Source organism: Scyliorhinus canicula, chromosome 12 (assembly GCF_902713615.1).
Source record: "Scyliorhinus canicula chromosome 12, sScyCan1.1, whole genome shotgun sequence".
NCBI lineage: Eukaryota > Metazoa > Chordata > Chondrichthyes > Carcharhiniformes > Scyliorhinidae > Scyliorhinus > Scyliorhinus canicula.
The window spans coordinates 98,557,362-98,582,899 of NC_052157.1; the positions used below are offsets into that span (position 1 = coordinate 98,557,362).

At 48.0% G+C, this 25,538-nt stretch overlaps 1 protein-coding gene across 1 annotated transcript in view; it reads right to left on the reverse strand.

Moving 5' to 3' along the window:
- Positions 1–25,538, reverse strand: part of LOC119974563 (derlin-2-like) — a 78,169-nt gene that overhangs the window by 39,960 nt on the left and 12,671 nt on the right. The window contains exons 2-5 of the mRNA XM_038813556.1: positions 20,785–20,850; positions 18,954–19,027; positions 18,625–18,718; positions 16,353–16,591 (exon numbers count right to left, since the gene is read on the reverse strand). Of these exons, the coding sequence (XP_038669484.1) occupies positions 16,353–16,591; positions 18,625–18,718; positions 18,954–18,964 (344 nt within the window). The 5' untranslated portion in view covers positions 18,965–19,027; positions 20,785–20,850. The remainder of the gene's footprint in view (positions 1–16,352; positions 16,592–18,624; positions 18,719–18,953; positions 19,028–20,784; positions 20,851–25,538) is intronic.

Consider the following 25,538-nt stretch of genomic DNA (forward strand, 5'->3'; position numbering starts at 1 on the left):
CTGAATAGACATGATAGGCGGGAGCATGGCAGGGGTGGGGAAAACCTGTTGGATTAAATTGCATCCATTTCAATGCAAGACGGCTGACAGACACAAAGAACAAAGAATAACACAGCACAGGAACAGGCCCTTCGGCCCTCTAAGCCTGCACAGGTCATGATCCCACCCTTGGCCAAAAGCCTCAGCACTTCATAGTGCTGTATGCCTCTACAGAAAGGCTGATGAACTCAAGGCATGGATAGGTACGTGGGACCGGGATATTATAGCCATAACTGAAACATGGCTAAGGGAAGGACAGGACTGGCAGCTTAATGTTCCACGGTACAGGTGCTTTAGGTGGGTCAGAGATGGAGGAAAGAGAGGAGGGTTATTGTATTTTTGATTAAGGAGAGCATCACGGCAGTAGTCAGAGATGAAATAACTGAGGGATCATCCAGCCAGGCTTTGTGGTGGAACTAAGAAATAACTAAGATGGTGACCTTATTGGGGTTGCACTATTGGCCCCCAAATAGTCAACGGGAATTAGAAGAACAAATATACAAGGAGATTGGGGAGACTTGCAGGAGTCATAGAGGGGATTTTGAGTTTCCTAACATAGACTGGAACTACCATAGATTGGTGGAATTTGTTAAGTGTGTTCAGGAAAGTTTTCTCAGGCAGTGTGTGGAGGGTCCACTCAGGAAAGGGCAAAACTTGACATACTCTTGGGAAGTAGGGCAGGGCAAGTGACTGAGGACGACCACTTTGGGGCCAGTACCATAGTTCTATTAATTTTAAAATAGTTAAGGAAAGGGACAAAACATGTCCCGGAAGACGTGCTGTTAGGTAATTTGGACATTCTGAATTCTCCCCGGCCCTCCAAGCCTTCGCCGACCATGGTACCTGCCTAAACTCACCTGAGGAAGGAGCAGTGCTCTGAAAGCTAGTGTTTGAAACAAACCTGTTGGACTTTAACCTGGTGTTGTAAGACTTCTTACTGTGCTCATCCCAGCCCAACGCCGGCATCTCCACATCATAAACTAAAACGGGCTGCACTTACAGAGTCCATATCCTTCCATTCCCACCCTATTCATAAATTTGTCTGGATGTCCCTTAAATGCCACTATCGTACCTGCTCCCACCACCTCCCCAGGCAGCGCGTTCCATATATTTACCACTCTGTGTAAAAAAACGTGCCGTGAACCCGAACAAGTGCCAGAATGTGGCCACTAAGGGCTTTTCACAATAATTTAATTGCAGTGTTCATGTAAGCCTACTTGTGACAATAAAGATTATAATTGGTCCACAAGTGCAAGTTCTAAATTGGGGCAAGGTGAATTTTGATGGAATTTGACAGGAGCTTGCAAGGGTTGATTGGAGTAGATTGTTTGAGGGAAAAGGGAACTCTGGCAAGTGGGAGGCCTTTGAAAGTGAAATAGCTAGAGTTGAGGGTCTATATGTTCCTGTTAGGGTGAAGGGCAAGGCTGGCAGGAGTAGGGAACCCTGGATGACAAAACATATTGAGGTTTTGGCCAGGAAAAAGGAGGTATGGCGAAGGTACAAGCAGCTGGAAACATGGGATTTGCTGTGTGAAAGGTGGGGGGGGGGGGAGGCATTTGCAGGAGGAAGTGAATGGGGGAATTCTGGGAGGGTGGGGTTCGATGGTAACAAAATGATGGGGTGGGTCAGGCCAGAGGTTTTGATGATGGTGGATAGGAGGGACCGGTTGGGGAGGGCAGTGACAGAATCCCCAGTCAGAATAGTGGCGTGGAACGTGGGGGAGTTAGGGGGACCAGTGAAGAGATCAAGAGTTTTTGCACATTTGAAGAGTTTAAAGAGCAATGTAGTGAATCTGCAGGAGATGTATTTGAGGGTGAGGCTTCAGAAGGATTGGATGAGTCAGGTTTTCATTTTGGGTTCGACAGTAGGGTGCAATGGGTAGAGGTATTGGTGGGCAAGAGGGTGAGGTTTTAGATAGAGAAGGTGGTGACGAATTAGAGGGGGCAGGTACGTGATAGTGACAGGTGCGCTAGAGGGGAGGTTGATGGCACTGGCATGCGCATATGGCCCCAACTGGGACGATTTGGGGTTTGTGGAGAGCGTCCTTGGTGCCATCCTGGATTTGGATACCCATGAGTTGATCGTAGGGGTGAGAGGACTAGAAGATGGTGCTGGAGTTGAAGGTGGACAGGTGCCAGCAGCGCTTGCTGACCCAGTCGGTGGAGGGGTGCAAAGGCGTTGGCTGGGCTCATGAGGGAGATGGGAGTCGACGACCCATGAAGTATTTTGCATCCAAGGGAACTGGAGCATTCGTTTTTCTCCCTGGTAGACGAGGTGTATTCGAGGATTTACATTTTTGTGGTGGGAAAGACACTGTTGGTTGGAGGTAAGAAGTTGGAGTACTGAGCAATAGTGATTTTGGATCATACTCCACATTGGGCGGATGTGGTTCTGGAGAAGGGAGTAGCCCAGAGGCCGGAGTGAAGAATGGATGTGGGGTTATCAGCAGATCAGTCAGTAAGTGATCGAGGGGTCTGTGGGGTTTAACTGCACAGGGGAGATCTCGCGGTTGATGGTTTGTGAGGCTCTGAAGGCAGTAGTGAGGAGGGGGGGGGGGGGGGAAGAGAAGGTGATCTTGTTCAAGGCTAAGGGAGGAGAGGAAGGAATGTCAAAGACTGATACAGGAGATTTTGGAAGTGAATGGGAGGTATTCAAGGGAGTTTGGGGTTGTTTTTGTATTGTGAAAATATTGAAAACTTGTCGATTAAAAATACTTAAATAAAAAAAAAAATCACCTGGGCTTATGTTCTAAGGAGATACACATTAACAGTGGATTACAGACATTGGGCGAAATTCTCCTTCTTCATAGAATCCTAGAATTTACAGTGCTGAAGGAGGCCATTCGGCCCATCGAGTCTGCACCAGCCCTTGGAAAGAGCACCCTACCCAAGCCCACACCTCCACCCTATCCCGGTAACCCATAACACGACTCAACCTTTTTGGACACTAAGGGCAATTTAGCATGGCCAATCCACCTAACCCGCACATCTGATAGCACCAGAAACGTGAATAGCAATCAGGCGGAGAATTGGACATCCAGCCAAAATCGAGGTTCACGCCCGACACTGCTTTGGGCGCCATGTCCCATTCCCTTAATGGTGACGATAACAAGGTTTGCGCCGCGTGCCGGATTTTGCATGCCTTTTAAATGTGATTAGTGGGTTGGACACAGTATGCTCCGCCCTTCCGCGATGCTCTACTCCTCTCAGGCGGAAGTCTTGTGGGCATAAATTACAACAAGAATTTACAAACAGGGACTGGGTGCCATGGCCGCGGAGAGGGACTGGGAGACTAAAAAAACTGTTGAACAGTCGGTCTTGTTGGGGGATGGCTGCAAGGGTCAGGGTAATAGCGCGTAGTGACTTGATGTCAAATCAGTGCACTTGGGGTGTCCCCCTCGGGTTAGGGGTGGCCTGGATCAGACCTCCATTGCTACAGTCTGTCTTTTAAATGTACCCGTTTGGTGGTGCAGTGGTTAGCAGTCTGCCTCACGTCTCCGAGGTCCCAGGTTCGATCCCGGCTCTCGGTCACTTCCATGTGTAGTTTGCACATTCTCCCTGTGTTTGCATGGGCTTTGCCCCACAACCCAAAGATGTGTAGGGTAGGTGGATTGGCCACGCTAAATTGTCCGTTAATAGGAAAAAATGAATTGGGTTTATCTTTATCGTTCCTGACCAGTGGCAAATGGAATTCCAGCTGAATAAGTGCGAGGTGATGCACTTGGGCAGGACAAACAAGGCAAGGGACTACATGATAAACGGCAGGTGCCTAGGAAGCACCGAGGATCAGAAGGATCTTGGTGTGCATGTACATTGGTCCATTCAGGTAGCAGAGCAGGTGGATACAGTAGTTAAAAAGGCACATGGTATTCTGGTCTTGATTAGCCGAGACACAGAGATCACGAGCAGGGAATTTATGCTGGAACTGTAGAAAATGTTGGTTAGGACACAGCTGGATACTGTGTGCAGTTCTGGGATCCACATTTACAGGAGGGATATGATAGCACTGGGAAGGGTGCAGAGATTTACCAGGATGTTGCCTGGGCTGAAGAGCTTTAGCTACAAAGAGAGATTGGATAGACTTAGATTGCTTTCCTTGGAGCAGAGGAGACTAAGGAACATGATTAAGATGTATAAAACTATGAGGGGCATAGATGGAGTAGACAGGAAGAAACCTTTCCCCTTGGTGGGCATAGATTAAGAGTTTGGGGAAGGAAGTTTAGAGGGAATGTGCGGGAAAACCTTTTTACCTAGAGGGTGGGAGGAGTTTGTAACTCGCTGCCTGAAAGGGTGGTAGAGGCAGAGGCCCTCATAACATTTAAGAAGTATTTAGGGGGTGGCACGGTTAGCACTGCTGCCTCACAGCGCCGAGGACCCGGGTTTGATCCCCGACCTGGGTCACTATCCGTGTGGAGTTTGCACATTCTCCTCCTCTCTGCGTGGATCTCCCCACCCCCCCACAACCCAAAGACGTGTAGGGTAGGTGGATTGGCCACGCTAATTGCCCCTTAATTGGAAAAAATAATTGGGTGCGATCACAAGAGATACAAGGCTAAATGCTGGCAATGGTTTGAAATTGTTAGGCGGTTGCTTTTAACTGTGGGCACGATGGTTCTTTTCTGTGCTGTATGACCCTCTGACCCTATCTTTCCCTGTTAATATCTTACATATTTAGATCAGGTCATCCCTTAACCTACTAAATTCGAGCAAAAACAAGCCTAATTTGTGTAATCTTTCCTCATTATTTAATCACTGTCGTCCAGGTATCATTTTAGTACACTCCCTCCGAAGGCCAAAATATCCTTCCTTAGATGTGGTGCCATAAATGTTCACAGTACTCCAAGTGGAGTCTAACCAGGGCTTTGGATAGCTGCAGTGTAACTCCAATCCTCTAAATATAAAGATGAGCATTCCATTAGCCCTTTGATTATTTTCTGCACTTGTTCGTGGCACTTTAAGGATCTGAACGTCCAAGTCTCTTTGGACATCCACTGTACCTAACCTTTCTGCATTTAGAGAGTACTCTGTGCTATCCTTTTTTGGTCCAAAATGGGTCCATCTGCCACAAACTTGCGTAGTTACCTAGTCTGTCAATGTCTCCTTGCAATTTTGTGCTGTCATCTCGGCTCTCTACAATGACACCTGGGCATTTGTCACTCTTTAGTTCCATAAATGTCCTAGTTACTAATGCTGCACTTACATTAATTGTATTATGTCCGTCCTCTATTGAGTGCTTTTTGAAACTTCCGGCAAGCTATCCTCATTTTCAACTGTAAATAATGAGGGAATGTAACTGTTCAACATGTCCGCCATTTCCCCATTATCACTGACAATATTTCCATTTTCAATTTTTCATAGAATCTATGGCACGGAGACAGGCCCTTTGGTCCAAACTGCTCCATGTCAACCAAAAAGCCCATCTAAGCTAACCCCATTTGCCTGCATTTGGCCCATATCCCTCTCAATCTTTCCTATCCATGTATCTGTCCAAATCTCTTTTAAATGTTGTCAATGTCCCTGCCTCAACCACTTCCTCCCGCAGCTCATTCCACAAACCTAACACCCTTGGTGTAAAAACTTTGCTCCGCAGGTTCCCATGAATTCTTTTCCCTCTTAACTTAAACCTTTGCCCTCTAGTTCTTGATTCCCCAACCCTGGGAAAAAGACCGAGTGCATTCACCCTATCCATGCCTCCCGTGATCTTATACACCTCTATAAGATCACTCCTCAGTCTCCTACGCTCCAAAGAACAAGTCCTAGCCTGTCCAATCTCTCCCTATAATTACGTTCCCTTGAGTCCTGGCAACATCCTTGTAAATTTCTTCCACACTCTCTTCAGTTTAATAACATCAAGGCCACCAAAGCTGAACACAATACTCCAGGTGCAGTCTCACCAACGTCCTGTACAATTGCAAAACATAACTTCCCAACTTCTACACTGAATGCCCTGACTGATGAAGGTCAGCACGACAAAAGCCTTCTTCACTTCCCTATCTACCTGTGACTTCACCTTTAGAGAGCCATGCACCTGAAATCCAAGGTTCCTCTGTTCCACAATACTCCCCAAGGTCCTACAATTCACGTGAATGTCATACCTTGATTAGATTTTCCAAAATGCAACACCTAGCACTTATCTGTACTGAACTCCATTTGCCATTTCTCGGCCCACTTCCCCAGTTGATCAAAATCCTGCTGCAATTTTTGATAATATTCCTCATTGTCTACAATACCACCTATTTTAATGTCATCTGCAAACTTACTGATCATGCCTTGCACATTCTCATCCAAATTGTTGCTATAGATTACAAACAGCAATGATTCCAGCACTGACCCCCGAGACACACGAGTCACAGGCCTCTAATCTGACAAGCATCCTCCCACCATTACCATCTGCTTCCGACTATCAAGGCCAATTTGTCAGCTCTCCCTGGATTCCATGTGATCATAGAATCAAGTGAAGGTGGTGGTCATTCGGCCTATCGAGTCTGCACCAGCCCTTAGAAAGAGCACCCCACTTAAGCCCACAACAGCAACCCCACCAAATCTTTTGGACACTAAGGGTAATTTAGCATGGCCAATCCACCTAACCTGCACATCTTTGGACTGTGGGGGGAAACCGGAGCACCCGGAAGAACCCCACACAGACACGAGTACGTGCAGACTCCACGCAGTTACCCAAGCCGAGAATCGAATCTGGGACCCTGGAGCTGTGGTGACAGTGCTAACCACTGTGCTACCGTGCTGCCCCAACCCTAACGTGATCAAACCTTCCAGAGCAGCCTAACAATGTAGAACTTCATGAAAGGCCTTACTGAAGTTCATATAGAGTACATCTACTGCCCTGCCCTCATCAACCTTCCTATTCGCTTCAGCAAAGAACTCTAACAAATTTGTAAGGCATGTTCTCCCATGCACAAAGCTGTGTTGACTACTCCTAATCAAACCCTGTCTTTCCAAATTCCTGTATATCCTATCCCTCAGAATCCCCTCTGGTAACTTACCCGCCATAGATGTTAGGCTTATCGGTCTATAATTCCCAGGTTTTTCTTTTCAGATCTTCTTAAATAAGGGCATAACATTTGCTACCCTTCAGTCTTTTGGTACCTCACCCATGGCTAATGATGATACAAATATCTCAGCCAGGGCTCTCACAATTTCTTCTCTAGCCTCACGCAGTGTTTTTGGATTGACCTGGTCAAGGCCAGATTTATCCACCTTCATACATTTTAATACGTCCATCACCTCCTCTACTGAAATGCAAACTGTCCCCAATATATCACCACTAACCTTCCCAGGTTCCCAAGTCTTTGTGTTTTTCTCCACGGTAGACGCAGAGGAGAAATATTAATTGAGAAACTCGCCCATCTCCTTCAGTTCCACGCATATGTGTCCATCTTGGTCCTTGAGGGGTGCTAATTTCTCCCCAGTTATTCTTTTAATATACTTAAAGAGTCCCTTTGGATTCACTTTAATCCTCTCGGCCAAAGCTACCTCATGCACTTCTTGCCCTCCTAATTTCCTTCTTGAGTATATTCCTGTATCCCCTGTACACCTACAGGGAATCCCTTGATTCCAGCTGCTTGTACCTGAGCCGTGCCTTCTTCTATTTCCTGGCCAAAACCTCAATATGTTTTGTCATCCAGGGTTTCCTACTCCTGCCAGCCTTGCCCTTCACCCAAACCGGAACATCCAGACCCTGAACTCTGGCCATTTCACTTTCAAAGGCCTCCCACTTGCCGGAGACCCCTTTGCCCTCAAACAAGCTACACCAATCATCCCTTGCTAGCTTCTGTCTAATTCTATCACATTTTTCCCTGCCCCAATTCAGAACTTGCACCTGTGAATCAGTTTTGTCCTTTTCCAAAACTATTTTAAAATTCTTAGAACTATGGTCCCTGGTCCCAAAGTGGTCCCCCACCATCACCTCAGTCACTTACCCTGCCCTATTTCCCAAGGGTAGGTCAGGCTTTGCCCTTTCCTGAGTATTACCCTCCACATACTGCCTGAGGAAACTTTCCTGAACACACCAAACAAATTCCACCCCATCTAAGCCCTTAACACTATGGCAGTCCCAGCCTATGTTAGGAAAATTAAAATTCCCTACTGTGACAACCCTGTTACACCTACAAGTCTACCCAATCTCCCTACATGTTCGTTCTTCTAATTCCAGTTGACTATTTGGGAGCCTATAGTACAACCCCAATAAGGTCACCTTCCCCACCTTATTTCCACCTACAAAGCCTCCCTGGATGTTACCTTGGTTATTTCATTTTTGACTGCTGCCGTGGTGCTCCCCTTAATCAAAATTGCAACTCCCCCTCCTCTCTTTCCTCCACTGCTGTCCTGTCTAAAGCACCTGTACCCTGTAACATTAAGCTGCCAGTCCTAGGTGGCATGTGGCGCAGTGGTTAGCACTGGGACTGCGCCGCTGAGGACCCGGGTTCGAATCCCGGCCCTGGGTCACTGTCCGTTTGGATTTTGCACATTCTCCCCGTGTCTGCGTGGGTTTCACCCCCACAACCCAAAGATATGCAGGTTAGGTGGATTGGCCACGCTAAATTGCCGAATTGGAAAAAAAACAATGGGGTTCTCTAAATTTCTAAAAAAGCAGCCAGTCCCGTCCCTCCATTAGCATGTTTCAATTATGGCTATAATATCCCAGTCCCACGTACTTATCCATGAGTTCATCAGCCTTACCTGTCAGCACTCTTGCATTGAAATGGATGCAATTTAATCCAACAGGTTTTCCCCACTCCCTGCAATGTTCCTGCCTATCATGTCTATTCAGCTTGCCGTTGCTAAATACTGTATCTCCTTTCAGCCCCTCATTTGCTTCCCTGCTGCTGAGGGTCCCACCCCTTACCAATCTAATTCAAATCCTCCCTTGTAGCACTAGTAAATCTGCCCACCAGGAGGTTGATCCCCTCCAGTTCAGATGCAACCCATTCCTCTTCTTAGAGGTCAACCCTGCCCCAGAAAAGCTTTTAGAGGGCCTACATTCCTCTTCACCACCCGCTTTCCCTTTATATAATTTTAAAATTTCTTCTGACTGATTTTGATGTCTCTTGCAAGTTTCCTTTCCGAATCTCTTTTAGTAGCTCATATAAACTGCTTTGTAACCCTTTACTGGTCTTTGCATCTATGCCATTCGTCCGGATTTGTGCCATGTTTTGCATTTTTGTTAGAACTTTCTTTTAGTTTTATACAGCCGCTAACTTCTTTCGTTGACCTTGGGGGCAGGTCTTCTCTGAACCATCTTGGTGGCTGCAGTGAGTGTGTGATAAGTGGAGTGCTTAAAAACAGCATCAGCCGCCAGACTCTGGTGATAACTCCGGCCCCAGCGGTTAAAACCAGGAATTGCATAAAATCCGCGCCAGGAGTGTGCTGTACCATTAGCATATTCTGCATCGCTCCTCAAATTGCACCCCCAAAAGGAATGCAAACCATACACAATTCAGTCTGGGAATTCCAAATGGAGAATTTTACGCATTATTTCAAAAGGTGGCTGAGTCTCCTCAGACTAGGCAGGCCACCAAAGGAGGGTTTGATGTTAAGTTTACCCAGGCTGGGAAGCAGTTGTTTTTGAGTATTTAGTTGTAGCTGCTGACTCATTGGGGAAAAGGGTGATTGGGGTAAAAGAGGGTGAAAGATTCACACGCAACTTCCTTAATCCTGGTTGACGAACCATTCCCACCTGAGCAAATGCTGGATGAAGAGCTCTTTGCCAGTTTTTTTGTTTCCTTGTTCTTGTATGGGTATAATGGTGGAAGGATCGGACTTCCGGTGGCGGTAATGCGGAGCTAAGCCGCACATTCGGCAGCTCCTACGAATAACGGACTTTGGGGCTCTTTTCAGGGCCCCCAACGGAACTTCGTCGATCACTACGGTCCTATGGTCCGGACCAGGAGTGGGGTAAGAAGAAAAACGGTGGAAGCATCCCTGGAACAGCGGGGGAAGAAAAGCAAAATGGCAGCCGGTGGAGGCCCGGAGGAGTGGAGGCAGTGGGCGCAGGAGCAGCAGGAGACTCTGCTGCGCTGCTTCCAGGAGCTTAAGGTGGAGCTGCTGGAGTCGCTGAAGGCTACCACCAGAGAGCTGATGGAGACTCAGACAGCCCAGGGTGCCGCGATCCGGGAGCTGCAGAAGCAGGCCTCCGAAAGGGAGGATGAGGCCGTCGCCGTCGCGGGGAAGGTGGAGATGCACGAGGCGCTCCATAAAAGGTGGCTGGAGCGGTTCAAGGAGCTGGATAACCGGTCGAGGCGGAAGAATTTGGGGGGGTTTGCCGCCGTGGGGAACTGGCAGAGCGGGGGACGCTGGCCAGTGGTGGGCAGGGGATGGGATATGGCTAATCGGCAGGGGAGGGGGGCAGGAAGCCCTCTGATCCGGCTGATAACCTGGAATGTGAGGTGGCTGAATGGGCCGGTCAAACGGGCCTCGGTGTTTGCGCACTTTAAGGGGCTGAAGGCGGATGTGGCCGTGCTCCCAGAGACACACCTGAAAGTGGCGGACCAGGTTCGGCTGAGGAAGGGATGGTTGGGCCAAGTATTTCACTCAGGGCTGGATGAGAAGTATCGGGGGGTGGCGATCCTGGTGGCGAAGAAGGTGACGTTTGAGGCGTTAAATGTGGTGGCTGCCTCACCAGCCTGACGGAGGAAGTTAAAAAGGACCTGCAAAGATGGAACACACTCCCGCTCTCCCTCGCGGGGAGAGTCCAGACGATCAAAATGAACGTACTGCCCAGGTTCCTTTTCCTGTTTAGATCCATTCCGATCTACATCCCCAAGGCCTTTTTCAAAGCGCTGGACAAACATATCATGGCGTTCGTATGGGGGGGTAAAAATGCTAGGATCCCAAAGAAGGTCATACAAAAAACAAAATCCAGGGGGGGGCTAGCCCTCCCGAATCTACAATTCTACCACTGGGTGGCAACAGCCGAGCGAGTAAGGGGATGGATCCAGGAGCCAGAAGCCGAGTGGGTGCGTGCGGAGGAGGCCTCCTGCATGGGAACCTCCCTCCGGGCCCTCGCCACGGCAGCACTCCCATCCCCACCCAAAAAACACTCCACCAGCCCAGTGGTGACAGCCACCCTCCAATCCTGGAACCAACTGCGGCAGCAATTTGGCCTGAACAAAATGTCGGACAAGGCTCCCATCTGCAACAACCATAGGTTCAAACCAGCACTGACCGACGCCACCTTCAAAAGGTGGAGGCAGGACGGGGGGACACTGACAGTCAGGGACCTATACACGGACGACAGGATCGCAACACTGGACGAACTGACAGAGAAATTTCAGCTAGCTGGGGGGAACGAGCTACGATACCTGCAGCTCAAAAACTTCCTACGAAAGGAGACAAGGACGTACCCACAACCGCCACGACAGACACTATTGGAAGACCTACTGGACGCAAGTATCCTAGAGAAAGGGAACTGTAGTGACATGTATGACCGACTGGTAGACAGGGACGACACCGTACTGGACGCAACAAGAAGGAAATGGGAGGACGACCTGGGGATGGAGATAGGGTGGGGACTCTGGAGCGAAGCACTGCATAGGGTCAACTCCACCTCCACGTGCGCAAGGCTCAGCCTGACGCAACTAAAAGTGGTACATAGAGCCCACTTAACGAGAAACCGTATGAGTAGGTTCTTCCCGGAGGTGGAGGACAAATGTGAGCGGTGCCAGAGAGGCCCGGCCAACCACGCCCACATGTTCTGGTCTTGCCCCAGACTTGTGGAGTACTGGACAGCCTTCTTCGAGGCTATGTCCAAAGTGGTGGGGGTGAGGGTGGAGCCATGCCCGATAGTGGCGGTCTTCGGGGTTTCAGACCAGCCAGATCTATTCCTGGGGAGGAGGGCGGACGCCCTTGCCTTTGCCTCCCTGATTGCCCGCCGTAGAATCCTGTTTGGCTGGCGGTCAGCAGCACCACCCAGAGCTGCAGACTGGCTGTCCGACCTCTCGGAATCTCTCCAAATGGAGAAAATCAAATTCGCCATCCGAGGGTCGGACGACGGCTTCCACAGAACGTGGGAGCCATTCATGCAACTGTTCCGGGACCTGTTTGTGGCCAACGTACATGAGGAAGAATAGTCGGGTGGCCAAGAACCAGGGGAAAATGGGCGGGAATCGGGGGAAGGTAGCCGGGGGGAGGGGGCTACGGGCTTGGTATGGGGGTTTGATGGCAAGCCAAGGCCCAAAACCAAACTATAAATAAATGCCTATAAACATGTGCCTCGGCCATATTGGGGAATGTAAAATATGTATGCTGGCTAAAGGGGGCGGCCAGAATTATTGTTATGAAGATGCTTACCTGTAAATATTCATGCAAAAAATTTTTGTGTTTTCCTTTTTTTTCCTCTCTCTCTAATAACTTGTAATTTGTCATATATAAAATATGAAAACTCAATAAAAAAACATTTATAACATAAATGTGGTGGCTGACAGTGGCGGGAGGTATGTGATGGTGAGTGGTAAGCTGCAGGGGGAGCGGGTGGTGTTGGTGAATGTTTACGCCCCAAATTGGGACGATGCGGGGTTTATGCGGCGTATGTTGGGCCGCATTCTGGACCTGGAGGTGGGGGGCCTGATCATGGGGGGTGGGAAACTTCAACACGGTGCTGGATCCCACATTGGATCGATCCAAGTCCCGGACGGGTAGGAGGCCGGCAGCAGCTAAGGTGTTGAGGGGATTTATGGACCAGATTGGGGGGGGGATCCCTGGAGGTTTGCGAGGCCAAGGGCCAGGGAGTACTCGTTTTTCTCCCAAATGCATAAGGCCTATTCGAGGATTGATTTTTTTGTCCTGAGCAGGGGGCTGGTTTCGAGGGTGGAGGATGTTGAATACTCTGCCATTGCCATTTCAGATCATGCCCCGCACTGGGTGGACCTCGGGCTGGTGGAGGTGAGGGACCAACGTCCACTCTGGCGCTTGGAGGTGGGGCTGCTGGCAGATGAGGAGGTGGCCGAGAGGGTTCGGGGGTGTATTGAGAGGTACCTTGAGGCCAACGACAACGGGGAGGTCCGAGTGGGGATGGTCTGGGAGGCATTGAAGGCGGTGACTAGAGGGGAGTTGATTTCCATCCAAACCCATAGGGAGAGGGGGGGAGCAGAGGGAGAGGGAGAGACTCATAGGGGAGTTGGTGAGGGTGGATAGGAGATATGCGGAGGCTCCAGGGGAGGGATTGCTGGGGGAGAGGCGTAGCCTTCAGGCCAGGTTCGACCTATTATCTACCAGAAAGGCGGATGCTCAGTGGAGGAAAGCACAGGGGGCGCTGCATGAATATGGGGAGAAGGCGAGCAGGATGCTGGCACACCAGCTCCGAAAGCAGGATGTGGCCAGGGAGATTGGGGGAGTGACGGATAGAGCTGGGAAGGTGGTGCGGAGGGGGGTAGATGTTAATGGGGTCTTCAGGGACTTCTATGGGGAACTGTACCGGTCTGAACCCCCGGTGGAGGGGGGTGGAATGGGGCGCTTCTTGGACAAGCTGCGATTTCCGAGGGTGGAGGAGGGGTAGGTGGAGGGACTGGGGGCGCCGATCGAGCTGGAGGAGTTGGTTAAAGGGATAGGGAGCATGCAGTCGGAGAAGGCGGAATGGGTTTCCGGCGGAATTTTATAAAAGGTATGCGGACCTGTTGGGCCCCCTATTGGTCCGGACCTTTAACGAGGCAAGGGAGGGGGGGCTTTGCCCCCAACTAAGTCACGGGTGCTGATTTCCTTGATCCTGAAGCGGGACAAGGACCCTCTGCAGTGTGGGTCATATAGGCCGATCTCGCTGGAGGGGATTGGTAGGCTCCCACTGAAGCAGGCAGGAAGAGCTTCAAGTACCTAGGAGTCCAGGTGGCTGGGATGCCCTGTACAAGCTCAACCTCTCAAGGTTGGTGGAGCAGATGGAGGAGGAGTTCAAAAGGTGGGATACGTTACCGCTGTCACTGGCGGGGAGGGTGCAGTCCGTTAAGATGAAAGTGGTCCCGAGGTTTTTGTTCCTGTTCCAGTGCCTCCCCATCCTTATCCCGAAGGCCTTTTTTAGGAGGGTCAACAGGAGTATTACGGGATTTGTGTGGGTGCATGGGACTCCGAGGGTGAGAAGAGTGCTCCTGGAACGGGGCAGGAATGGGGGGGCTGGCATTGCCCAACCTCTGTGGGTACTATTGGGCTGCCAACGCAGCAATGGTGCGTAAGTGGGTAATGGACGGGGAAGGGGCAGCATGGAAGAGGATGGAGATGGCGTCCTGTGTGGGCACGAGCCTCGAGGCGCTGGTAACGGTGCCGTTGCCACTCCCTCCAACGAGGTATACCACGAGCCCGGTGGTGGCGGCTACCCTCGATATGTGGGGGCAATGGAGGCGGTATAGGGGAGAAGTGGGGGGCTCGATGGAGGCCCCAATACGGGGGTACCATTGGTTTGTCCCAGGGAGCATTGATGGCGTATTTCTCGGCTGGCACAGGATAGAGGTTAGGAGGTTGAGGGACCTGTTTGTGGAGGGGAGGTTTGCGAGCTTGGGGGAGTTAGAGGGGAAGTTTGTGCTCCCCCCGGGGAACATGTTTAGGTACATGCAGGTTAGGGCGTTTGCCAGGCGACAGGTGGAGGGGTTCCCCTTGCTGCCCCCACGGCGGGTACGGGACAGGGTGCTCTCGGGGGTGTGGGTTGGAGGAAGGAGGATTTCGGACACATACCGGGTAATGCACGAGGTCGACGAGGCCTCGGTGGAGGAACTGAAGGGAAATGGGAAGATGAGCTGGGTGAGGAGATTGAGGAGGGGACGTGGGCGGATGCCCTGGAGAGAGTGAATTCCTTCTCTTCCTGTGCGAGGCTTAGCCTTATGCAGTGCAAGGTGCTGCATAGGGCCCACATGACTGGGACGAGGATGAGTAGGTTTTTCGGGGGCAAAGACAGGTGTGCTAGGTGCTCGGGGAGCCCAGCGAACCATGCCCAGCGCAGGGGGAGTTTTGGAAGGGGGTAGCAAGGGCGGTGTCGAAGGTGGTGGTATCCAGGGTCAAGCCAGGCTGGGGACTCGCAATTTTTGGGGTTGCAGTGGAGCCGGGAGTGCAGGAGGCGAAAGAGGCCGGTGTTCCGGCCTTTGCGTCCCTAGTAGCCCGGCGGAGGATCTTGCTTCAATGGAAGGATGCGAGGCCCCGCGTGGAGGCCTGGATCAATCATATGGCGGGGTTCATTAAATTGGAGAAGGTGAAATTTGCCCTGAGGGGATCAGTACAAGGGTTCTTTAGGCGGTGGCAGCCTTTCCTGGACTTCCTGGCGGAACGGTAGGGAAATAGGCCGGCAGCAGCAGCAACCGGGGGGGGGGGGGGGGGGGGGGGGGGGGGGGGGGGGGGGGGTTTAGTTCGGTGGTAGGGAGAACTGTGTACATGGGGTTGTGGCGGGTGTTATCTCTTTCCCTTTTGTTGTTTGGGTGTTTTTTCTTTTGTTTGCAGTTGCTTTTGTAGTTGGGTGGGTGTTGTTCTTGTGTTTTTACCGCGGTTGTTTTATTAATATTGTTTTGTTGTTTATATTTTGTGAAAATCTTAATAAAAATTATGTTAAAAAACAATAATGGTGGAAGAATCATGAAAATCAGGATATAATTTTCAAAATTAGAACTCTATAGACAAAAGCACTCAATTGGCAGCATGGTAGCATTGTGGATAGCACAACCGCTTCACAGCTCCAGGGTCCCAGGTTCGATCCCGGTTTGGGTCACTGTCTGTGCGGAGTCTGCACATCCTCCCCGTGTGTGCGTGGGTTTCCTCCAGGTGCTTCGGTTTCCTCCCACAGTCCAAAGATGTGCAGGTTAGGTGGATTGGCCATGATAAATTGCCCTTAGTGTCCAAAATTGCCCTTAGTGTTGGGTGGGGTTACTGGGTTATGGGGATAGGGTGGAGGTGTTAACCTTGGGTAGGGTGCTCTTTCCAGGAGCTGGTGCAGACTCGATGGGCTGAATGGCCTCCTTCTGCACTGTAAATTCTATGAAAAGTCATTCAGCCCAGTGTGTCTGATAGTCGCTACTGGATCTAGTCTTATTCCCTGACACCCCCGCATCTTTCTTTTACAAATATGACTCCATTCCCCTTTATATGGATTCTGCTCCCATCTGAACTTTGAATCAGGCATTCCGCATCTTAATGAGCCAGTGCAATGTTTTTGCCCTTGCCCTTTTGCTGATGATCATAAATTTATATCAGCTAGTCACCTACACGCATTGCATTGGATGGGGAATAGCATCAGGTGTAAACATGGAACAAACTCTCTGCAGCTCCCTCACCAAACAATCAGTTGATACAGCATGCATATATAGACACTGAAATTCAAAGAAAACCACTCACTCATTATTCAATGTTGTTTCTTTACATGACATTGTTTCCTTACCGAGCAAATCCACTATGATTGAATTCCCAAGCAACAATGAGAAGCCCATTAGCACCCACGGCAGGAATGGAGCCTGAAAATTAAGCAGCCCAAAAAAGTTCATCCTGACATAAGGATTTCTCCTGCTCCATATGTATACGAGCATTATAGTAAAGGCCTGACCCAGGAAAACTAGATTAACAAACAAGCCAAAAATCTGACAAAAGGTTAAGGACAATAATCGGCGAAACTTTCAACAGGATTATCAGAATTCTGTCCATGTGGAGAATAAAGTGAAATTGGGCAGGGAGGTGCAACAGGAGACAGGTTGGGGGACTTGGGGGGGGGGGGGGGGGGGTGATCAGGGTGCAGACAGTGAGGGTGCATGTCATAGTGTACATATAGCTTGGGTTCAATAATTTACTGTGTTCCCTTTAACTCTTCTTTTGCTTCTGACCTTTTCCTGTACTAGGTTGAAGTGTTCAATGAAGCAACTTCATCTGAAAAAGGAGCATTCAAAATGGAATCTTTTAAGCATTAAACAAATGAGAAAAATGTATCAATCAGTCTGCTACAAGAGACAGAGCCATGAGGTTAGGTAAGATTAAAGGTACGCATCGAGAACCAGTTTCAAACACTGTCAATCTGCCTTGGACTGTTCTGCTTATAACTGAAGCTAATCAGAGATACACAGACCATAAGTGAAACTCCTGATACATTTAGGATACTAATGGATTAAATTTACAGTATATCAGACCAAAGCCATGATTGCCATGAAGTGGTTCATTTGCAAAGGCCAGTAAACAGTTGCTTCAAACAAACCTGAAGGTCCTTGTGTAATTCAGGATTTGTGCCGAGTTAGTTAATCTTCTTGGAGGGGAGGATGGTGGTGTAGTGGTAATGGCAGTTACTAAATTAGTATTCCAGAGGTCAAGGCTAATGTTCTGGGGGCACGGGTTTAAATCCCAACAGTTCAGCTGGTGGAATTTAATCTCCATTCACAATCTGGAACTGAAAAAGAGTCTTAGCTGGTTTAGCTCAGTGGGCTAGACAGCTGGTTTGTAATGCAGAACAAGGCCAGCAGCGCGGGTTCAATTCTCATACCAGCTTACCCGAACAGGTGCCAGAATGGCTTTTCACAGTCACTTCATACTTGTGACAATAAAAAAATTATTATTATTAGTAGTAATGATGACCATGAAACCATTGTCGATTGTTGTAAAACCCAACTGGTTCACTCATGTTCGTTAGAGAAGGAAATCTGCCCATGCTGAAAAATGTCAAAATTGTCAGGTGAGAATGTGAGTGATTAGCCTCAGCCACGAGTCCCCCATGTTAGAATAGCTTGACTAGTGGGGGAACTGCAGATACCAGCAAGATATCAACAGTTTCCAAACTGGAATGGGAGAAAAGGGAATGTAAATGACATAAAGCTCGATTGTCTTGTGCAAATCTACAAGTTACATATTATCCCTGAAAGTTGCCACCCAGGTTAATAGGGCTGTTAAGAAGGCATATGGTGTGCTAGCCTTTATAAGCAGGGGGATTGAGTTTCGGAACCACAAGGTCATGCTGCAGCTGTACACAACTCTGGTGCGGCCGCACCTGGAGTACTGCGTGCAGTTCTGGTCACCACATTATAGGAAGGATGTGGAAGCTTTGGAAAGGGTTCAGAGGCGATTTACTAGGATGTTGCCTGGTATGGAGGGAAGGTCTTACGAGGAGAGGCTCAGGGAATTGAGGTTGTTTTCGTTAGAGAGGAGAAGGCTGAGAGGTGACTTAATAGAGACATAAGATAGTCAGAGGGTTAGATAGGGTGGACAGTGAGAGTCTTTTTCCTCGGATGGTGATGACCAACACGAGGGGACATAGCTTTAAATTGAAGGGTGGTAGATATAGGACAGATGTCAGAGGCAGTTTCTTTACTCAGAGAGTAGTAGGGGTGTGGAACGCCCTGCCTGCAACAGTAGTAGACTCGCCAACTTTAAGGGCATTTAAGTGGTCACTGGATAGACATATGGATGAAAATGGAATAGTGTAGGTCAGATAGGCTTCAGATGGTTTCACAGGTCGGCGCAACATCGAGAGCCGAAGGGCCCGTACTGCGCTGTAGTGTTCTATGTTCTAAAGTGCCTAGAATTCCTGTATATTCAAACCTTACCATCTCTTGAAAAAACATTGTTAATTTGCTCATCCCTGAAAGTAGTTCAATGGTACATAATTATAAACATTAGACAGGCTGAAGGATACGGTCATTAAAAATCCACCAAAGAGAAACATAAAGACAAAATCTGCAGTTCGCCCCCTGAATGACCCTTCTTCAAGCATCCGACAATATCGATATCTGCGGTTAATGGTTAAGAAAAAGCAAGGATTATCAAAATAAAAATAACGGAAGTAAAAAATGTTTTTGGAGGGAGTATACACTGCCCTTAAACTGGATTTTGTAATCGGCTGCAAGTGTAATTTATAAATAGACATCTTTCAATTCATCAGCAAAATCAAATGGTTCAATTCTGATCCAAAAAATAGTTCGCTGAAATATCGACATGTAACTTTAACAGCAGTCAAAAGGATACAGGAATATCATATTAAACAAAAAATTAAATCCCACTGTACCAAAAAACAGAAAATTTGTAATTAATCTCCAAACCTGGAAGAAAAGAAAACATGGGTTAATATTAGTTCGGAAATCCATGTAAAAGTTATCCCTTTTTGATGTTCCTCGCTCCTCTCTTCAATACTTCGCTGAGTCACAATACTATTTGATTTGATTTATTATTGTCACATGTATTAGTATACAGTGAAAAGTATTGTTTCTTGCATGCTGTACAAACAATGCATACCGCACATAAGGAAGGAAGGAGAGACTGCAGAATATAGTGTTACAGTTATTGCAAGGTGCAGAGAGAAGATCAACTTAATATGAGGTAGGTCCATTCAAAAGTCTGATGACAGTAGGGAAAAAGCTGTTCTTGAGTCGGTTAGTACGTGACCTCAAACTTTTGTATCTCTTTCCTGATGGAAGGAGGTGGAAGAGAGTATGTCCGGGATGCATGGGGTCCTTCATTATGCTGGCTGCCTTTCTGAGGCAGCGGCAATTATAGGTAGAGTCAATGGATGGGAGGCTGGCTTGCGTGATGGACTGGGCTACATTCACGACCTTTCATAGTTTCCTGCGGTCTTGAGTAGAGCAGGCTCCATGCCAAGCTGCTATACAACCAGAAAGAATAATTTATATGGTGCATCTGTAGAAGTTGGTGAGGATCGTAGCTAACATGCCAAATTTCCTCAGTCTTCTGAGAAAGTAGTCGTTGGTGGACTTTCTTAACTAACAGGTGTTCTGTCTGTCAAAGGCAAAGTATATTTAAATAGTCTGGCTTGGTAATGTTAACCAGCACCCTAGAAACACACTGGCAATGCCACCAGCACCCTGGCAACAAGGAATAAACACAAGCAATCAGGGAGGGGGTATAAAAATAATTGGCTGGGTGTCTCCAACCATTGCCAATGAAAAATAATTTGAGAAAACAATCAGCCACGTGAAGGATACGATGCGATCAGTATGTGACCAGCACCTCATTCTGGTTCACATCTGCTACTTTCAGGAACCGAGTTTCTGATCCTCTCTGTGATGTTCAGGGCAACGGCTGAGTGAAGGTTTTGATGATTGCCCTGTGTGAACCATATTTGTGGTCAATTATGTATCATAGCATTGAGGGAATCTGGGAACAAGCATAGATATTTAGCACTTGCTGCCTCATGGCGCTGAGGACCCGGGTTCGATCCCGGCTCCGGGTTACTGTCCATTTGGAGTTTGCACATTCTCCCCCATGTCCGTGTGGGTCTCATCCCCACAACCCAAATATGTGCAGGGTACAAAAGAGAAAATGCTGGAAATTCTCAGCAGGTCTGGCAGCATTTGTAGGGAGAGAAAGGAGCTAATGTTTCGAGTCCAATGACTCTTTGTCAAAGCTGATGTGCAGGGTTGGTGGACTAGCCACTCTAAATTGTCCCTTAACTGAAAAAAAAATTGGGTGCTTTAAATTTATTGAAAAAACAATTAAATTTAGCACTGGAAAAACAGTGGTCGGAGTGGGAAATCATCAAATAACTGATGAAAGATGCCACAGCAGTCAATAAATATCGACTTCCAGGAGGAATTTTAGATTCTTACTGCAATTGAAAATCCACAAAACCACCAGAGTTTGTGTAATTTTCTGATATTGTCAGAACAAGGGAATGCTAATCCTTCTCAAACCAGCAATTGTCATTGAAGATGACTCCAAACAGTATTGAATACATTGGAACGTAATGGGAATAGCTATCGCCACACTGGACATTTTAGTAATGGTGAGTATATACTGTCTGTGTGTCACAAAGCATTAAGATAAAATACATAACACTTACTTGATAGTGTTTAAATATTAACTCTGGATTGAAATATAGTTGGAATGGTGTGATTATCTCTAATTGCTGAAAGAAACAAGCAAACACATTTCTTAATTTTCATAAAGAAACAAAAGATGATGCATTTACAAAGTACCTTTCCGATTGTCAAACCATCCAAAGGCAATTTACAGCAAATTAAGTATTTTTTAAAGTGCTGTCACTGTTGTAACATCAGGACATGTGGCATTGAGTACCCAGAAACAGTAATGACATGCATCATACTGGCTGGCAGCGTTGAATATTAATTATGGTCCGTTTAGGGGCTGTTTAGCACAGGGCTAAATCACTGGCTTTGAAAGCAGACCAAGCAGGCCAGTAGCATGGTTCGATTTCCGTAACAGCCTCTCCGAACAGGCGCCAGAATGTGGCGACTAGGGGCTTTTCACAGTAACTTCATTTGAAGCCTACTCGTGACAATAAGCGATTTTCATTTTAATCTATCAGACAACAGGTCAAACAACTGCACAGAGGGACACAGCAAGATACAGAAATGGTACAGGGGGTCCCACAGTCAATGATAGAGAAGTGCAGTGTGTTGTGGGTAAAGGACTGAAAGGTGCAGAATTCTTTCAGGGCAAATAGTAGAAGTCCATTTGGGAACCAAAAACAAGGAATAGAAAATCGCTGGAGCTTCAGGAGGAAATCAAAGAACATCACAGAAGGGCAGCATGGTAGCATAGTGGTTAGCACAATTGCTTCACAGCTCCAGGGTCCCAGGTTCGATTCCCGGCTTGGGTCACTGTCTGTGCGGAGACTGCACGTTCTCCCCGTGTGTGCGTGGGTTTCCTCTGGGGGCTCCGGTTTCCTCCCACAGTCCAAAGATGTTCAGGTTAGGTGGATTGGCCATGCTAAATTGCCCTTAGTGTCCAAAATTGCCCTTAGTGTTGAGTGGGGTTACTGGGTTATGGGGATAGGGTGGAGGTGTGGGCTTGGGGAGGGTGCTCTTTCCAAGAGCCGGTGCAGACTCAATGGGCCGAATGGCCTCCTTCTGTATTGTAAATTCTATGATCATGGGGAGATGGTAGTGGAGTGCTAGTGTTAATGGACTAGTGATCAGAGGCCCAGCTCCCATTGGATTTGTGATCAGAGGCCCAGGCTCTCACTGAATTTGTGATCCAGAGGCTCAGGCTCTCACTTAATTTGTGATCCAGAGGCCCAGGCTCTCACTGAATTTGTGATCCAGAGACCCAGGCACTCACTGGGCTAGTACTGCAGAGCGCCAGGCTCTTATTGGGTGAGTAATCTAATGGCTCATGGCTCTAATTGGGTGAGTAATCCAGAGGCCCAGGCTTTTATTGGATTAGTAATCCAGCGGCCCAGGTTCTCACTGGATTTGTAATCCAGAGGACAATGTTCTCACTGGACTAGTGATTCAGAGACCCAGGCTCCCAATGGATTTGTGATGCAGAGGCCTATGCTTTTATTGGGCGAGTATTCCAGAGGCCTTTGTTCTCACTGGATGAGTAATCCAGAAGCCCAGGCTCTCACTGGACTATTAATCCAGAGGTCCAGGCTCCCATCGGGCTAGTAATCCAGAGGCTCAGCTCTCAGTGGGCTAGTCATCAGAGGTCCAGGCTCTCACTGGGCTAGAAGACCAGAGGCCCAGGCTCTCACTGGCTAGTAACCCACAGGCCCAGCCTCTCACTCGGCTAGTAATCCAGAGGCCCAGGTTCTTGCTGGACTCATAATCCAGAGATCCAAGCTCTCGCTGGATGAGTAATCCAGAGGTCCAGGCTCTCACTGGTCAAATAATATCAAGGCCCAAGCTCTCACTGGACCTAGTAATCCAGAGGCCAAGGCTATTGCTTTGGGGACACGGGTTTAAAACCCAGCATAGGTATTGGTAGAATTTAAATTCAATTAAATAAATGTGGAATTGAAAGATCGAATCAGTTAACGGTCACGGTGTTATCATCAATTATTGGAGAAAAACCCCATTTGGTTCAGTTAATGCACTCTCGGGAAGAAAATCTGTTGTTCTTACCTGGTCTAACTCCAGACCCACAGCAATGTGGTTGACTTTTAAATGTCTCCCCCCCCCCCAATGGCCTAGCAAGCCATTCTGGAAAAGAGCAATTAGGAGTAGGCAACAAAAGCTGGCCTTTCCAGTGGCACCCACATCCTAAAATGTATTTTTAAATTCTCAAATATAGTAATCCATGGATTACTCCCAGTGCCAGGTGTTTGTCTAATGCACAGGTATAAAATATAGGATTATCGGGTCAGGGGTATAGTTATTAAGGCATAGACTATGTAAATGTCACCACAGTCCCAGAGGACCATAGGCTGCTCTCCTCTTTTGAGAGCTGACTGGTAGTGGTTTAACCAGAGGGTTACCATACCTCAGGCAAGGGGCAAGGTTGAGAATGCCTTCATGAATAACACGTTGATGCAGGAATTGAACTCGTGCTATTGGTATTGCTCCGCATCACAAACCAGCTGTCCAGCCAACTGAGCTAACAGACCCCCTAGGTGCACAGGTATAGAGATATTGGTATAAAATATGCAGCTAGAGAAATGGTGAAGGGATTCGGATCGGGAAGGCACTGCTCGAGAACATGGAGGCCAATATAATCATGGCTTTTAAAAGGAAAGTAGAAATAAAGCGAAATGAATTGGAGAGCTACAGGGGACGGAACTAGCTGACTGGCTGAATGGCCTCCTTCTGTGCTGTAACTATTTTACGAGCAAGGTTACTGCAATATGGAATACTTCATCAGATGCGGCTTTGAGAAGGGATATACTGATTCTTCTATGTTTTTTCTTTATTCATTCATGGGATGTGGGCATTGCTGGCTGGGTCAGCATTCATTGTCATCCCTAAGGGCATGTAAGAACCAACCACTTTGGCCATGGGTCTGGACTCGCATGTAGGCCAGGCCCCAGGTAAGGATGACAGATTTCCTTCCCTAAAGGACATTAATGAACCAGATGAATTTTTACAACAATCCACATTGGTTTCATGGCCATCATTAGACTTTTCATTCCAGATTTTTTGTATGGAATTCAAATTCCACCATCTGCTGTGGTGGGATTGAATCCACGGCATTGGGTCTCCAGCAAAATACCACTACACCACTGCTTCTGACTGTTGTCAATTCAAATATTCTATAAACTCAACTGCAACATTTGAATGCTGAATTTTTACTAAATGTAAAAGCTGTCAGGATCTAAAGCCGCAACTAAACGCAGAGAACACAACTGAGTTTTATTTTTAATGTGGAAATATTTGAGTTGTTCCTGTTACTTTGTAATTCCAGCTTCAAATCTTCACTTGCCAACATTGGTAGACAGTTTTGATCTCTCTCTGCACCTGTCTCCAGCTCACCACCTAGTTTCCTTTCCCCCTATTAGTTATATCTGATCTGTCCATTCCCTTCTTTGTGCAATGGTTCTGTCTTATTATGTCCCTCTGTGTACAGTCATGTTATCTGATCTCTCCGTTCCAGTGTGTGTGATTCTTTCATTTAGGAAGATGGCGTGAGGTAGAAGGTCAGCCATGATCTAGTTAAATAGCGGGACAGGTTCTGGATGGTATAGTCCTATTCCTCTGTTCCTGGAATGTGAATGTTGTTGGAAATACGAATATTTATTGCCTGTGCCAATTGCTTCTGAGCAAGTGGTGGTAAGCCAGCTAAAACTGAATGGCTTGCTCGGCCATTTCAGAGGGCAGTTAAAAAGTCTGAGAATTCAAGGAAGTCTTCAGCATAGAAAAAGCCCTTCGGCCCATCACATCTGCGCCGGTCAAAAACAACCACTTAACTACTTTAATCCCATTTTCAGCCCTTGGCCCATAGCCTTGTGTGCCGTTGCATCGTAAGTGTGCATCTAAATACTTCTTAAATGTTGTGAGGGTCTCTGTCTTCACCACCCTTTCAGGCAATGTATTCCATACTCCACCAACCTCTAGGTAATAAAGTTTTTCCTCCCATCCCCTCGAAACCTCCTGCCCCTCAATTTAAATCTATGCCCCCTTGTCATGGATTCCCCCACCAAAGGGAAACGTTTTTACCTGTCTACTCCATCTATGCCCCTTATAATTATATACATCTCAATCATGGTCTCCCACCCCCCCCCCCCCCCCCTCCCCTCAGTCTGCAAGGAAAACACTCCCAGGTCTATCCAATCTCTCTCCAGCCTACGCAACATCCTGGGTAAATCTCTTCTGCATCCTTCCCAGTGCGATCACATCCCTCCTACAAGGTGGATCCAGACGGCACACAATACGCCATAGAAAGGGGCGGTACAGTGGCTAACACTGCTGCCTCACAGCACCAGGGACCCGGGTTCAATTCTGGCCACGAGTGACTGTCTGTGGCTTTTGCACTTCCTCCAAGTCTCTGCGTGCGTTTCCTTTGGGTGCTCCGGTTTCCTCCCAGTCCAAAGACGTGCAGGTAGGTGGATTGGCCACACTAAATTGCCCCTTACTTCCCAAAAGAAAAGGTTAGGTGAGGTTACTGGGATAGGATGGGGGAGCGGGCCTGGATCGGGTGGTCTTTCGGAAGGTCAGTGCAGACTCGATGGGCCGAATGGCCTTCTTCTGCACTGTAGGGATTGAATCCGGGTCCTCAATGCCATGAGCAGCAGTATAACCACTGAGCCACGGTGCCGCCCATTTATGAGTCTTTTCTATGTTACAAACTTGAGTTTTGCTGCTGTTAACACGTCCTTCAACTTGGAACTAGCTGTGGCCTAACCAATTAATAAACAGT